The sequence below is a fragment of the Macaca nemestrina genome, chromosome 9 (assembly GCF_043159975.1).
Source record: "Macaca nemestrina isolate mMacNem1 chromosome 9, mMacNem.hap1, whole genome shotgun sequence".
NCBI classification, from domain to species: domain Eukaryota; kingdom Metazoa; phylum Chordata; class Mammalia; order Primates; family Cercopithecidae; genus Macaca; species Macaca nemestrina.
In genome coordinates, this window is record NC_092133.1 from 11,009,913 (window position 1) to 11,025,650 (window position 15,738).

At 46.3% G+C, this 15,738-nt stretch overlaps 1 protein-coding gene across 1 annotated transcript; it reads right to left on the minus strand.

Annotated features, from left to right (window-relative positions):
- Window positions 1-666: 666 nt before the first annotated feature.
- On the minus strand, window positions 667-7,779 carry LOC139356044 (spermadhesin family member). The gene is made up of 4 exons (XM_071068847.1): window positions 7,702-7,779; window positions 4,464-4,493; window positions 3,224-3,359; window positions 667-1,318 (listed from the first exon to the last, which is right to left on the minus strand). Exons 1-4 carry the CDS (start codon window positions 7,745-7,747, stop codon window positions 1,117-1,119), a joined length of 414 nt encoding a protein of 137 aa, XP_070924948.1. The 5' UTR covers window positions 7,748-7,779; the 3' UTR covers window positions 667-1,116.
- Window positions 7,780-15,738: the final 7,959 nt, after the last annotated feature.

Here is a 15,738-nt window from a genome sequence, read left to right on the forward strand (position 1 = left end):
CCTGGGGGCCGACCAAGTATCCTGGGGAAAATACCAAAACAACAAAAAACACTGGACCCATCCAGAATGAAGACAAGGAGCCAAGCCCTCTTCCATCCCCAGATAGACCTCACCCATGGTGAAGGAAGAAGTAGCCGCTTCAGCAATGTGCCTAAAATGCACTCAAATACGCCCAGCACAGGCCCCAGTGTGAGCTCTGCCCTTTCTGAAACACTCAAAAAGATGGAGGGAGCACCTCTCTCTGTGTTCTCTTTGTTCCTAAATTCACCCCATTCGGGTGACTCCACCTCTGCTCACGGCACCTGCTCAGCACATCCTACTCCAGCCTTTCCAGACCTCCCCATGCTGGAGGCCAGGCCTGAGCTCCACCTTGCTGGGTAGCCTGATGTGATCAGCATAGCTGGGTGAGCCCCAGACCTCACAGTGTCTGCAGCTGCCACCCACTGCCTGGTGGGGGTGTCGGGGCCATTGCTTCTTGTACTGCTGTTTGACTCTGTGTGAGCTGGTTTCAGTCCTCAATTGAATACAAGCCTCTTAGGGATGGGGAATGTGTGTTGTGTGTTTCAGTGTGTCCAGAGAATGACTCATAGGGCACCAAGTATAATCTCAGTCCAGAAGGCACAAGTTTCTTATTTATATATATTTTATGTATATATTATATATATATTGTTTATATATATTTTCTAGGATTATATATTCATATGGAATATGTACATTATACATTCCTTATAGTATATAGTTCATATACTACTCACTTTGCATAAATACACTAGAAAATGCCACAGGGCTTATAATAAGATCAATAGAGAGAAAGATGGCTTCTCAGAGATACACGCTTCTATATCAAGAAGATAGGAACGATAAAGAAAGTTATCACATATGATCTTCTAACCCCAAAGATGTGGTTGTACAGAAACGCTGGGACAGAACCCATATCTTTTTTCTGGAAGGGTCACAGGGTCACACTCCCTCTCCCTCACCCAACGCTGGTCCAGGAGAACTGTGACTCAATCTTATTTCTGCAGTCCCAGGTGTAACCTCTGCCCAACATATGCAGAGCCAGGCTCGGGCAGAGCAGGGAAGCATCAGCAGGTGCCTCTTCCCCCCACCTACCTATTAATGTGTTGACCAAGCGTCAACAAAGTAATATATTTCAAAGAAAGTGGGTGGATGACTGGGTTCTCTGGAGTACTTGATGGTGATGATGTTGGAAGAAGAGTGATAGAATGTACTGAAGGCTTCACAAATCCTGCCCAAGGACTCAGACCCTGGAGGTCCATCCAGCACTTCCACGTACTCTTTGCCACATACAAATCCTCTGGGTCAGAAGAAAAGGCAACCATCAGCATTTGAACTTGTCCTCCAGCCAGGCTACCACCTCCCTCCACCAATGAATCCTCACTAGATCCCAACAGCTTTGCTCAAGAGAAGTGCAAGGGCAGATGAGAACGAAAGAAGGAAAGTTTGTCGGTTCTTCGATAACGCAAGCAGGGGCCCGAGCACCCCCTCCATCTTCCCAGAAACCTTCCCCTCCACCAGGGCAGCAGGCAGCTTCCCAGTCTCATGGTTTCCATGTCTTCTAGGAAGCCCAGCCCATGGCCCTAGGATTCCAACCCAGGAATTTTAGTCAAAACATCAGCTGTGTTTCAAGTTCCCCAAACAGAGAATGCAGCCAGCAGAGTGGTATGTTTCCTTAAACCACAACCTCTGTGTCAGGACAAAAATCATCAGAAATGAGTGTGTGGATGCCACTCCCTGGTTCCTGCCTTCCTCTCTGCTGGCAGATGGGACAGGAAGAGGTGAAGCATGACCCCCCACTAGCATAAGTTTGGCCTTGCTTACCCACGGCAGAGGAGAGAGGGGTCTCCATCTCCATCCTGTGAGAGACAAGCTGCACATGGGATCTCTCAGTACTGGTAGAACTCCCTACTTCCCTCTCCTCCCTGTGCTTTTCCAGTCCTGATCTCCACCCCTAATCCTCAGCCCCCAGCAGGTCTCAGTTCACAAGAGAGGGGCTGGAGCCTTTCTGGGGTATAACAAGGCAACAAAGAGACACCCCACCAGGATACACACAGGGCTTGCTGTTGGCCCAGCCTGAGTTCCTCCTTGGTGCCAAGGACAATCAAATTCAAAATCAACTTTGAAAAGGACAAAGGGACAATGTGAGAAAATGTCCATAGCTGCCCATTCCTCTGGCCCTGGGGAAATTATGACACAGGAAGTACACAACCTCCTTCTCTCCTTGTTTCCCCATCTGAGTCTGTTTGGCAACACGTCCTTTTTTGAATCCCTGGGCCTCAAGTTGGGCAGATAGTTTAAACCCTGTATTTGAGGCAGCTGTCTTGAAGTGTCCTTGATCCCATAGAACTGCATAACATAGTGGGATTCTGAGCCCATAGGCTGTCTGGAGGGGACAGGACCTCTGGGTCACACAGTTCCACCATTTGTCTCATCCACAATTGTGGGCTGTGTTTGGCTTGGTCTGGAATTGATGGAAATGTGGTTTCCATGCTGGAATCAGTGAACAGTGCCCTGGGATAGCAATGCAGTAACTTACGCTGCATTGGAAATGCCTTCTGTGGCTTTATCACTTCATTCAGTCATTCATTCATTTAAGAAAAATACCTGCAATCCAAAGACAGACTCCTAGTAGACACAAATGAAGTCATAGGCAAGAGTAATATTACACTAGTGTAGAGCATTCCAGGGGTATTATGTAAACTCCTGTGAGAAAAAGATCTCTCCTCCTCTGCAGAGAGTCAGGAAAGTGGTTTTATTGTTTTGGAGGTTGTTGGCCTTAAGCTAACTCATGAAATACAACATGAAAACCCTTTGCAGAGGGCAGATGAGTCTGGCAGGGATTGAAGGATGCATTCCAGGCAGAGGGTAGGTATGACCAAATGCAAGGAGCTGCTGGACTTTGGTGTGTCCAGGAAACTCAGTGTAATGGCTCAGCCCATAGCAGGGTCCAGAGAGAAGAGATGAGAAGTGAGCAGAGAAGAGAAGCCAATTGTGAAGAATGAGAAAGGCACGACAAGAAGATAAACTTTGTTCGGAAAATAACGAGTCAGTGTAAAGCTTTCAACACGAAATGAAAATGCAGTCAAATTGTGTGTCAAATGGTTGTCGTGGATGGGTGGAGGGTGAACCATAAGAAGTCAAGATGGGATCCTTCCTAGAAATAACAATATCATCAAAGAAAACTCACAACCCCAGTACTCACTTGAGTTCTGGAATGGCCACCATGACTATGTCCCCGGGGTTCAACTCGATGATCCAGACACATTCAGTTTTCGGCCCAACGTAGTTGAAGATCCTGCCGTATTCATCCGTATAGTGGCCCCCACAGTCACTGGGTGCTACAAGAGGAGAAACAGGGCCCAGGCACTGCCGGGATGCTCTAGGCCTGGGATTGGCTTGTGTCATTCTGGGGGCCCGTGTCGTTACTGATTCTCCCAACTTCCCATCCTTGGAAAGAAAATTCAACCTGAATGGCCCAGTCTGATGGCTCCACAAACAAGGTGGGTTTTGTGGTTTTAGTCTATTTGGAGTTTATTAGGGGACCCACACTCATTTTAAAGTACAATTTTTTATGACGAGTGGGAAATAGAGGAACTTAACTCCGCTTACTAAAACTTTCTCACCAATTGTATTGACCGATTGGTGAACAGAAAATCAGCACAAACACTATCTTTCCATTTCCCTACAGATCTTTTCTTAGGGCAGGCTGGACAAATAACAAATAGGCAATGCTCCTGCCCCATTAGTAGTCCAATCCCTGAACAAATGAGAATCCATCTCCTTGAGGTTCAATGATGCCTCAGGCTCCGAAAGTGTGACTGAGGATGAAAAGAGCACTTTCCTTGAGTGGTCAAATGTGTTCTGGTTTCTAAAGCACTTAGCTTGTGCCCAGCAACTGGTTAGGCACTAGGTGAATCCACCAATCAATCAACAAGCCACCCTGCATCACAAGAAACTGCTGCTCCCTCTAGCCCGCATCCTCATAGAGAAGCTCGAAGGAAGAGGGAAGCACTGCAGCCTAGAGAAAGCAGGTTAGAGGGAGGAGCAGTTTCTGACACCGAGGATGGAGCAGTTTCTCAGATCTCCAGACTCCAGGTGTTGAGAGGAGGCTCCCATACTCCAGGAACACAGGCTCTGTGGAGTGGCAGCTCCTCTCCCTGCCCAGCAGGCTGGTCAGACAGGAGGGCAGAAGACACTTCGGGGGGCTTGGAGGTGTTGGGGAAGTTGGGAGGAGGCTCATGAAGGAGAGCACTGAGAGGGTGGGAGGGGGAATTAGGGATTATGAAGGTTGAATCCAATTATCAGGTACAGAAACACCAAGTCCTTTAGGACAAGAATTGTCCCTGGTACATGCCCTTCTCATTGATCCATTTGGATTCCAACCCCAAAACAGTGTCTCTGTGAGGCAAGGGAAACAGGTTAACAGTCTTGTCTGCGTTTACCTGTGGCAAATGGAGCTGTAACAATTGTGGCTGAAAGACAAAACAAAAGAAAAAAACAAAATGAAAATCTGAACTTACCAATGGGTGACAGCAGAAGAAAGGAAAATGACTACACTGCGAAAAGGAGCTTGAGTGCAAAGGGACAGCGCTGAGCAGGAAGAAGAGATGGCATCATTGTCCCCATTTCTGGGAACAGCCCTGGGTCACCCAGAGAGGAGGATGGAAGGAAGGAATGGCTCTCAGCACTCACAAATTCACAAACCAGCTCGCTCAGAGCATTCTTGTTTTTCCCATTCCACTCAATTAAAGTTCAATTGTCTCACTCCGGAGCCGTGGTCAGAAATGACTGCTCTGATAGGGTGGTCAGCTTGTCTTAAATTACCTGAGACATTCCTGATCTTTTAGCTAAAGATCTCACATCCCACTTTCCTGGGAAAAAATAAAAGTCAGCTACCTTAACTGTGATATAAACACTTCTTCTTTTAAATTCTATAACAAAACCAGTGATTAATTTGATTTTGAAATAAATCTGTTGACTAAAATTTTTAAGTGAGTAGAAGTGAGCCATGTTTATTTATGGAAATTTCACTATTCAGGGACCGGAGTTAAATACCTGGATCCAAGCCAGCCCTGCATGCAATCTCATACACCCCACAGTGTGCATGACACTGGGCTCATTGTCAGGCTATGATCTAGCAGGCAGGCGCACGGGTTCAGAATGAGAAGGCCCTGGTTAACTGTCCCTAGCAGCCTACAGCTGAATGGCTTTGGACAAAATTTTTACTCTCTCTAAGCCTCAGTCATTCATCTATACAATGGGCATCTTGATTTTAACTACCTTACAGGATGAAGCTGGGTGTATGACCCCATGGCCCAATGCCCAGCACAGGGTAGTCTGGGACACACCTGATCTGTCACTCTAACGCTTTCAAGACAGTTGCTTCATTTTCCAAATTACATGATGTTTATTTACTGAGTAAATTAGCCATCCTCATAATGCTACAGAACCTATTCTGACAAGAAAGTCAACCAGGACATCTTAGCTGTCCTTCCTGGGCCTGAGACTATATTGGTCCTTTGTGGGTGCAAAGAAGAGTCTGCCTACAGTTGGGGCTTCTGCCAAGTTGGTTCTGGAAGAAATAAATCATGATTCCCCAGAAAGCAGACCTCAAGTGCAAATCCTGAACATGCCTGTGAGTGACATTTCTGTACTGTCACCACATCTACCTTAAATTCTTTTCATCTAGATTCTTAGGCAAAGGCCTTGAGGCATGGGGAAGAAGCCACCCCTTAACAATAACTAACTACACAATCTCTCAGGCTGTGAGGCTAATGATCACTCCAGGGAGCTTTAGTAATGAACTTTTCTAAATTTGCTTGAATGGAATCTTCTGCTTCACTAACTCCTAACAACAGCCCTGTTGAGGCACCCCAATTCTACAGCTGAAGTTAGGAGAGGTTGGGTGACTTGGCCAAGCCCACGCAGCACTCATTAGTTTCTGCGTTTAAGCTCAGCGCCTCTGCCTCTTTTTCATCAAGTTGTCTTTGTGTCTCCTGACTTCACCAAGGACAAGGAAACCAAATGTCAAGCATATTAAGTTTTTCCACCAAGCTCTCAGGGTTCCTATGACCAGTGACCCTAAGGCCTCACTGTAGCCCTAATTTAAACAGAAGCCGTAAGCTGGTATCTGAGTTGGAAATGTAGATGGGCAACCGAAGCTTTAGCCAGAGGTGGCCACGCAGAGCTGGGGCCTACAGCAAGGCTGAAATCCTGGCAGGGGAGGAGAGCACCTGGTGATGGGGCCGCCCCGACGAGAGTGTGCAGTCAGCTAAGCAGAGCAGCGCAGGAGAAATGGGAAGATTGGAAAGGACTAGGCGAGGGCAAGAGAGGAGAAGGAAGCGAGGAGAGACTGGGCGAGGGCAAGAGAGGAGGAGGAAGCGAGGAGAGACTGGGCGAGGGCAAGAGAGGAGGAGGAAGCGAGGAGAGACTGGGCGAGGGCAAGAGAGGAGGAGGAAGCGAGGAGAGACTGGGCGAGGGCAAGAGAGGAGGAGGAAGCGAGGAGACACTGGGCGAGGGCAAGAGAGGAGGAGGAAGCGAGGAGAGACTGGGCGAGGGCAAGAGAGGAGGAGGAAGCGAGGAGAGACTGGGCGAGGGCAAGAGAGGAGAAGGAAGTGAGGAGAGTAGGAAACAAGGAGGTCAGGAAGGAAGGGGGAGAGGAAGAGGAGGCACAAAGAAACTGGGAGGCCGAGACGGGCGGATCACGAGGTCAGGAGATCGAGAGACCATCCCGGCTAACACGGTGAAACCCCGACTCTACTAAAAAATACAAAAAAACTAGCCGGGCGAGGTGGCGGGCGCCTGTGGTCCCAGCTACTCGGGAGGCTGAGGCAGGAGAATGGCGTAAACCAGGGAGGCGGAGCTTGCAGTGAGCTGAGATCCAGCCACTGCACTCCAGCCTGGGTGACAGAGCGAGACTCCCTCTCAAAAAAAAAAAAAAAAAGAAGGCGGGGAGAATGAGAGAAGCAGAGAGCCAGGGGAAGAGACACACAAAGAGCTCTCCCTGAGGAAACCTATGCCCTCTTCCTTTCCTGCCTGCATTCAAAATCAGTTGGCCAGACCTCATGCATTTGACACAATTCCCAGGGCTCAGTCCTCTAGAGGGCAAGTGACTCCCCCTCTTCCAGGCATTCCCAGCCAGCGGTGGGAGCTGCTGGTTATTGCTCCTCCTGAAGTTGCTGCAGCAGCCATGTGACAACTCACTGGGCAGATGCAGAGCTCCCTCCTGCTGTGAGCTCCCCCGAGGGCCACAGTTACCCCCTCGGAAGTCCCCAGACACATTCCATGCAGGGCACCCTCACCAAGACATTGTCTGCCGTCAGACCACCTGGAAAGCCTCCAAAGCAAGACCATGTCTGATTCTCTCAGATGCTTCTGGGTGAGGCCTGCAGAACCAGCATACATTGATTAAGGCAGGAAGGAGGGTCACAGAACACATCAAAACAGGGAGCTCAGGAACCCAGAAATGTTTAAAAATCACGATGGCATCAGCACAATGACATAGATATTTTCCTATTTGTCTCTTCCTCCACCAGCACTAAGTGAAACATTTTGTATGGAAGAGAGTATCTTTCAGCTAATCAGCCATGAGCTTCTTCCTTGGCAATAAGCAAATTTAAAAATCTCTGCAGTTAAAAACAGTGCGAGGTCCAGGAGAAAGGGCCTGGGGCCATGAGTTACCTATACTGCACAGCAGCGACCAGGCGAAGGCTCTGGACAGCCTCATCCTCAGTGGGGCCTGGCACCAACCTCAGGAGTGAGCTCAGCTCTACTGGCTTGGGGTTATGGAGAAACACCCATGAAATCTGATCTTCTCCCTCCCATCTGGAGCCAAGATTGGCCCAGCTGTAGGATCTGAGGGTGCTGCAGGATCACCTGGGTGGTCTAGAGAGGGAGGGGTGAGGTGTGGCTAGATGCTAATCAACACTGATCTTTTTCAGCTGGGTTCCAGGTCACCTAGACAGGGATATAATGGCCAGGTGCTCCTTCTCCTTTCCCCGCTAGGCAGACTCAGGGGAAGTATCACAGGCTGGCCTCAATCCGTGATCTCCTACTGGGGCAGCCCTTTTTCTTCGGGTTAACTTGTAGCATTTGCAGCTGTATTACGTTGCAGAAGCCTCACAACACCCCAGAGGTGAGGCAGGCCGGGAGTCCTTGGAAAACTGAAGATTAGAGACCCAGAGAGAACCAGGAGACTTTCCCAAAGTCACAGGGCATTAGGGGCAGAACCGGGGTGAGGCCCTGGACTCCTGACTGCCCATCTCTCCCAGAGCCCTCTCTGTGTCACTGGAGAGCAAAGGCATGAAATCAGGCCCTTGAGCAGATCAAGGTGTGAGTGGGTCACAGTGGGGCCACTGCAGGGGCAGGCCCACCCATATGGGAATGTCCAGGTGGATGGCATGAGTACCTGTGTCTGCCTGTATTGCACATGTGTCATGCCAGGATCCACATGGCTCAGTCCCAGGGCAGGGTCACGGTTAAAAGAGGCTTCTGTGGAGAACAGGCTGGAAATTTCTGAGAAGCTTACACAGAGCTCCCTTATGGTCTAGAAATTCCACTAGCTGTATAAAGAGAATTAACAGCATATGTCTAGGTATAAATTTGTACATGAATGTTCATAGTAGCATTGCTTATATTAGTTAAGAGGGGAAACCATCTAATATCAATGGATGAAGAGATGAAGAAAACTTGGTATAGCAATAATGGGAATTTATTAATCCATATGAAGGAATGTGAGCCAATTTGCCAACCAAAGACTGACCAATTTATACAACAAATTGGACCCATTTTCCTAAACTCTAACCAACTCCTGATTTTGTGATATCTTTTAATATATCTTATAATCAAATATGATGGAAATAATACCTAATGTTATAAAATGCATTTCCTCAAAGTCCAATGGGACTGGCATCCTTTCAATGCCTCCACTCCCACGGCAGCTCTTTCGGAAATGCCTGTTCATATCTTCAGGACAATCTTGTATTGCATCACTCGTCTTCTTATGGATCATAGAAGCCGTCCTTGGCCTTTCCTTCCCACAACTTTATTTGCACAGGCCCTGATGAGTTCACAGTGTGAAGGAGCTTTTCCAACTCAAGCAGAACAGACTGACACTGCTGGGCTGGGAGCCCAGTTGTTTCTCCCTACTCAGAAGTCACTGAAAATGGTTGTTTTAGTGTTAAGCCCCCATGTATAACTAAAGTGAGCTGCAATACTTCCTCACAATTTGCCTTCCTCCTCTTACTCCAGATACCCTGTCCCATTACCCCTCATTCACCCTACTCCTGGCCCTGGGCTGGGAAGAGGTCAAAGCTCCCCACCATTGGATGTGAATGCCCAGATGGAGCAAACGCTGGAGCCCATGGGGAGGATGCATCCTTCCTCTTCTACCCCAGCCCAAGGATCCTGCCATGGGCTCCAATGTGTCAGGATAGCTATGTGTCTTCCAGCAGCGTCCCCGCAGGACTGTGGCTGCCTGAAGGAACAAAGACCTAGTATCTTTTCTGGAGGACCCTGGAAACCAAAGTCTTGGGTACCGCAAGTCACGATGTCCACTTGGAGGAAAGATTTGGGTTAGCACCAGCTTCTGAGGATTTGCGTCCCTCAGATCGTTATCCTCCCAGGTCGTCCCTTGCTCCTATGTAGCCCTAAGTGGATTTGTTTATTTCCCTTTTTATGTTCTTCTCTCATAGCCTGCTGCACTCAGACCTGTCCTCTGCTTCTCCAGGAGAGGTTAGTAATTCTCTGCACCTTGTTCAAAGACCCCTGTGACTGACTGCCATCTACAGTGTCAGAACTGTCCAACTGGTCTCCTCTGTTCCAGGTCTGCCATTATCTGCCTCCCCATCACCCTTACTTTTACTTTACCAGGAAGAGTTTTAGGGTCTGATGAGCATTTTGTGTGTTGTCTCCCTAGCATGATTTTCCAGTTGGAAACAAAAAAAAAACCCAACTTTTTTCCAGGTTATCTATTTTCACCCAGCATACCCAATGTGTCTTGGGAGCAACCCACCCCAAGCCCAGCTCCAAAAGCTGGCCTGAGTAGAGTAGGAAGGTGGCATGGATGGTGACAAGAAGACTCACCCTCTGCATCAGTGATGGATGCAGACTCGAATATGTGACCCAAATTGGTCCAATGGCGTCAAAGGAAGGTGTGACTCAGAGGGAGGCAGACATGGTTGCTCCCCACTTGCTGCCAGGATGAGGATGAAGCCAACTAGCAGAGCTGCAGAGCAAGGCAATGGTGAGAAGGCCACGCCAGAGCTGCTGATGACGTCAGTCCCAAAGCCTCTGCATTGTCCAGACACAGGTGTCAATCCCTGTCCTTGTTGTTTAAGCCAATTTGAGGTGGGGTTTCTGTGCATGTAGCTGAAAACATCCTAAGCTCTACAAGGCCCCCCGAACACCAGAAATTAAAGTGCTTGCTCTTTAGAGAGTCTTAGAAGAATGAGAACCATCCATCACCTGCTAACGTCCCCCAGACTGAGCAGACCTGCCACGGCACCTCATTTTGGAGATTCCAAACGGCTTGGGCAGGTGGTGCCACAGAAACCTCCAAGGTCCCTTTGACAAAATGCTGACTATGTCAACTTCTCAGAGGCCCTGAGGCTCATGTGCATGTGTGTGCTTCTGTTTACTGCCTCACCAAACTCCAGACACCAGCCACAGCCATCAGAAAATACAGCCATCTAAATTACAAGAATAAGCAGAGGGAAATATGCAAAACATTATGCTTGGGAAACACTCATCCTGAAGAGTTACATAAAATGATAGTTACTGAGTAAAGTAACCGTAATCTATTGACTGGGCTTCTGAAAATCAATCATGGAAAGCCAGGCTATGGCTAACCTCCAAGCCCTTATGCCGGTAACCACAGCAAAAATTCCATCTTCATTTGGCAGTATCTTTTCCAATGCTTATTTGTTATCTGTCTATCTTCTGTGAAAGAAAAATAAAAACTCCAAACTCCAATTTACTATGTCAAAAGGAAAAATGAAACTAAGCTGAAAGCTGAGGCATGCAAGAAGCTGCCTTTCCTTTTGTTCTTAAGCAGAGAGCTACAGATAAAAGGTTAACTATCTACACAGGTAGTTACTGTATGTTCATCTTATCTTACGTAAAATGCTTATTTACTGAGTGTGAGAAAAACTCATGATTGACTATCTCCTACCTGCTCCTTTTCTTAAGACTTTAAAAATGTTTTGAAAGTAATTGAGTTAAGATTATTGATTGAGAAGGAAACAAAATCAACACAATGAAATGTAGGAACAGAGATGCAAGAGAAGCTGCTTAATCCTACGCCTTCCAGCCCGAGCGGCATGGCATAGACATGTGGATGACCATACCCTCCCTCTTTCCCTTCCAGCCATCTTTTCCCCTTTAAGTACTGAAGCCCACAAAATCATCTTGGGACCACAAGCTTTTTCTGTGATTGTGTGTGTGTGTGTGCGCGCGTGTATGTGTTTGTTTTTTCAATTTCTGGTCATGTTCTTAATCTCGGCAAAATAAACTTTTAAATCAGTTGAGACCTTTCTCAGACACTTTTTGGTTTACAAATTGGTGACCAACTAAAGAGACTCTGAGTGGAGGTGCCCCTGACCTTTGATGAATCTCCTGTGGGTGCTTGGTCTGGCTTGGGCTATCTTTATTTCTCAAACCAATGGGACAATTTGCTGAGTCTTGGGAGCTTCCCCACTCCAGAGAATCCCTGATCTCCCCCAAAACTGGGTGAGATCTAAGGTTTATTTTGCTGTACAACTCCTTTTCTGGAGTTTTACTCGCTTCCAACAAGGAAGGTAAGTTTGTTTTCCTGCTTTCGATGACATTGGAAACAGGAAAGTAAGTCCTTCCTGGAATTTCCACTTACTTGCAACAAGGAAGTTGAGTTTGACGTTTTTTTCCTGCTTCTAAGATGGTAGAGAGCAATCTTCAGCCTGGGACCCATTCCTAGGTAAGTAGCTGAGTTGGGATACTGTGTTGAAAATTCTCCTTACTGACTAAAAGTTAAGACTGATAACCTGCTGGTCTTAATTTCTCCTTACCATTAGAGCGTTCAGTGGGGCAGGTGGTGACACAGAAACCTTCAAGGTCCCTTTGACTAAATGCAGACTATGTCAACTTCTCAGAGGCCCTGAGGAACACGTACATATTGGCTCCTTCAGTTTACTGCTTCACCAAAATCTCCAAATAGCCATCCTCAGTCATCCAAAAAATACAGCTATATGAATAAGAAGAATAATCATATTGTTTGTTTTTGGGTTTTTTTTTTTTTTTTTTTTTTTTTTTGGTCTTTCTCCCATTGGATTTGACCAACTGTACTGGGCTTGGTCAAATCTGGATAATAATTCCAAATTACGGAGAATGAGGCCTCTGAATTGGCTAAAATCCCCCACAGCTGCAAAAAGAAAAACAAAAAAACAGGCTCTTGGTTCCTCTGTTCATTTCCTTTCTTAAAAATTGTCGTTTCACTTGCTTTTCTTCCATCCTGTTGCCATCTTCTGTACCAAGTGAAAGAAAGATCTAGAAAAGGCTTCTAATAATTGGGATCCCTTAAAGAGCTCAGGATAAAGGCACCACTCACTCCTTTTAGGGCTGTTCTTCTTTCTTTGTGGAGTTTCAACAGTCATGGGCAGATTCTTCTCATGTCTAAAGCTCTTCTGTCTTGTATTGCATTACCTGGTTTCTTTGGCTTTGGGGGGTACCAGAGATTACCTTGTACTGTGAGAGGATCAGACTTTTGTGTATGTAATGGCAGACGACAGCTACAATTTTAGGGGTGGCTGAGGATAGTTGACAGGAAATGGTAATTACTACAGGGAGATACTCCTTTCTTCACACATTTGGATAAGAACATTGTGGTTTAGTCCTTAAAAAATGCATGCTTTCTTGGCCCGATTCCCCAAAGAGCTCTGCCCTAAAGCCAGTCATCTAATCAAGCTAAGTTAAAAGACCACCTATCATTAGCCGGGTGTGGTGTCGGGCCCCTGTAGTCCCAGCTACTCAGGAGGCTGAGGCAGGAGAATGGCGTGAACCTGGGAGGCAGAGGTTGTGATGAGCTGAGATCGCGCGACGGCACTCCAGCCTGGGCGACACAGTGAGACTCCGTCTCAAAAAAACCCAAAAAAACCCCAAAAACAAACAAACAAAAAAACACCTATCAAATTAAGTCACTTTAATAAAAACATTTTGTAAAGAAAATTTACATCATTAAAGGAAATCTCTGTTTTGTAAGGAATCTCCGTCTCTGCATCTGTACTGCTAGGAACCTTAACTGGGGGAAGACAATGGCTTAAAGTTTACATAACAGACCTTGACTTTGTTTAGGTCTAAGTCTGTGCCTTTGAGATGCACATTTTCTACCCTGTTTCACCGAAGCCGTGTCTTTGGAGTTGTACATTTAGAGTTGCTTAGTTAACAATTATTTTGGACGTGGAACAGATCATCAGGAGATTAATAATCTAAAGTAGGGAACAGAAAAATTTTGAAAACACACCAATATCTTCCTCTGTCTGTGTCCATCTATAGAATTATATGTGTCATGTGGAAGTGATATTTCTCAACCAAGTTATATGAAAGAGCTCTAATTAATTGTCTTAAAGAAAAGTCTAAAGAACTCTAATTAATTGTCTTAAAGAAAAGTCTAAGTGTTTATTGGACTAACAGAAACTAGTTCAGAGGCTTTTCAGTTCACATGACTCTGGTAATCTTTGGTAAGATTAATTTGGTAAATTTAATTTTCTCTGTTGATTTGAAATCTTAAAGTCATGTTATGTTAAATTAAGTATTCCCAGAATTTTTACCGGGAATTAGAGTTACTAAGAATTAGAGAAATAGGAGAATAAGACGTGGTTTTGGTGAAACAAAAACATAAGGATATGGTTTTTGCTTAAGAAAATGTATTTTTTTTTTGTAGTTTAGAGGACCATTCTACTGGTGTTAAGATAAAAACTACTGCTTGCATCCAACCATTTTTTAATAAACTGGTGAGTTTGTGTTGATATCTCTTGGTTAGAATTCCAAAGTAAAAGCTATAGGATCTTTGTATGAGTGTGTATGTGTGCTTAGATGTATTTACGTGTGCATACATTGTGGCCAGAAGGTACTAAATTGGCTTAGAAATAAAGGAGTACTCATAAATTAAGGAAATATGCCCAAATGTGTGAGATGGCCCCATGCACTGGAGCCCTTTCAGCACTTTCTTGAAGAAAACTACAAAACAAAATAGAGGACCAGTGACTTAGAAGCCCGCCTGAGCAGAGGACACCAGCCCCTCACCCATGGCCACAGTTACGGGAGAGCAGGTTGCTGTGGGGGCAGCTCCACAGGAGCAGCTCTGTGCTGAGCAGAGTGTGTCCTCCAGGATGATAGGCCTGCAGCCCTGGCCAGACTGGGCACTTTCCAGGGCCAACACTTCAGCCTGATCTTGCACCCCTCGTCTTCACTTAGCCCCCAGTGCATCTCCTGCTCCCAGGAGGGAGCCCAGAGGCTCTGTAGGATAAGAAGATAAGAGGGGCACATCCCAAAACAGCAGAAATATGGGAACCTTCTGTACTGGTTTTCCTATTGGCTGAACCTTGAGCCTCTTGGTGACAGGGACAGTCAGAACCAAAAAAACCTTTGAAAAAGGAAAGGGTCAATAGGAAAATGTTCCAAACATCTCACTCCTCTCACCCCTGGAGAAATAACGACACAAGAAATGCCTGGCTCATTCAGCCCTGTCCTCCCCTCAAGCTCCTTCTCTCTGTTCCCTGAATCACGGCCTTCATGAACATACCATTATTTTCTGCCTTATGAAAACAAAGTTTGTGTAGAGGGTTGTAGCACTGCTTGTGTAAGAGCTGTTTCCCAGGTGTCCTTCATTCTAGAAAGCCTCGAGTAACTTAGTGGGGGTCCTGACACCACCCCATGTCTGGAGAGGGAGGAGCCCTTAGCCTCTCAGATTTCATCACCTGTCTCATCCACCACTGTAGCCTGTGCTTGGCTTTGTCTGGAGTTGATGGAAATGTGACTCCCACGTTAAAATCCATGATGATGGCCCTGGGATAGCAGGGCAGTAACTTATTGCTATGCTGCTAATGCCTTCCGTAATCTTATCATACTAGTCACAAATTCATTCATTTGGGAAAAATGGCTTGAACCCACAGTTAAGAGTTTCCATAGTGGCAGACAAAAATAAAAATGCAAATAACATTTTATGCTAAAATCCACTATAGATTTTCATGGAGTGACTGATGGGGCAAAAGGAGAGAGAGACACAGTCACATGAGGAGTTTAAAAAAGTGGCATGGAAGAGGTAGCCTTCAAGATGCACCAGGAAACACAAATAGAGGACCCTCAGAGGAGGGCAGATGAGTCAGATGGGGAAGAAAGATGTGTTCCAGGCAGAGGGGATGGCGTGAGCAAAAACATGACTCTGCCAAACAGTTGGTGTTTCCAGAAGTCTCCATGCTTCATGCCCAGCACAGAGAGAGGCTTCCAGAGGGGAGAAAAATGAGAATGGAGAACAGGTGTAGAAGCCAGGCTGGGCAGGACTTTAAGAAGCCATGCTAGGATGAGAAGCTTACCTAGAAGACAGGAAACAAGTAGGGAGTTATTAACAGGGTCTGAAAGTGGATTCAGGCTTATTTTACAGTCCTGCTACTTTACATGAGTGGAAGATGAAGTAGAAGAGGTCAAGGTCGACTCCATCCTAGAAAACTTACAGCGCATTCAGCAAAG

Bases quoted from the DNA above. Each gene is read 5' to 3' on its own strand.
- LOC139356044 (XM_071068847.1), bottom strand. From the start codon at position 7,747: ATGAGGCTGTCCAGAGCCTTCGCCTGGTCGCTGCTGTGCAGTATAG. The intron at 3,360-4,463 runs GTAAACGCAGAC...CTCCTCTTGTAG, and splicing joins TACAGCTCCATTTGCCACAG to CACCCAGTGACTGTGGGGGC. The intron at 1,319-3,223 runs GTGAGTACTGGG...CTTCTGACCCAG, and splicing joins GTGGCCATTCCAGAACTCAA to AGGATTTGTATGTGGCAAAG.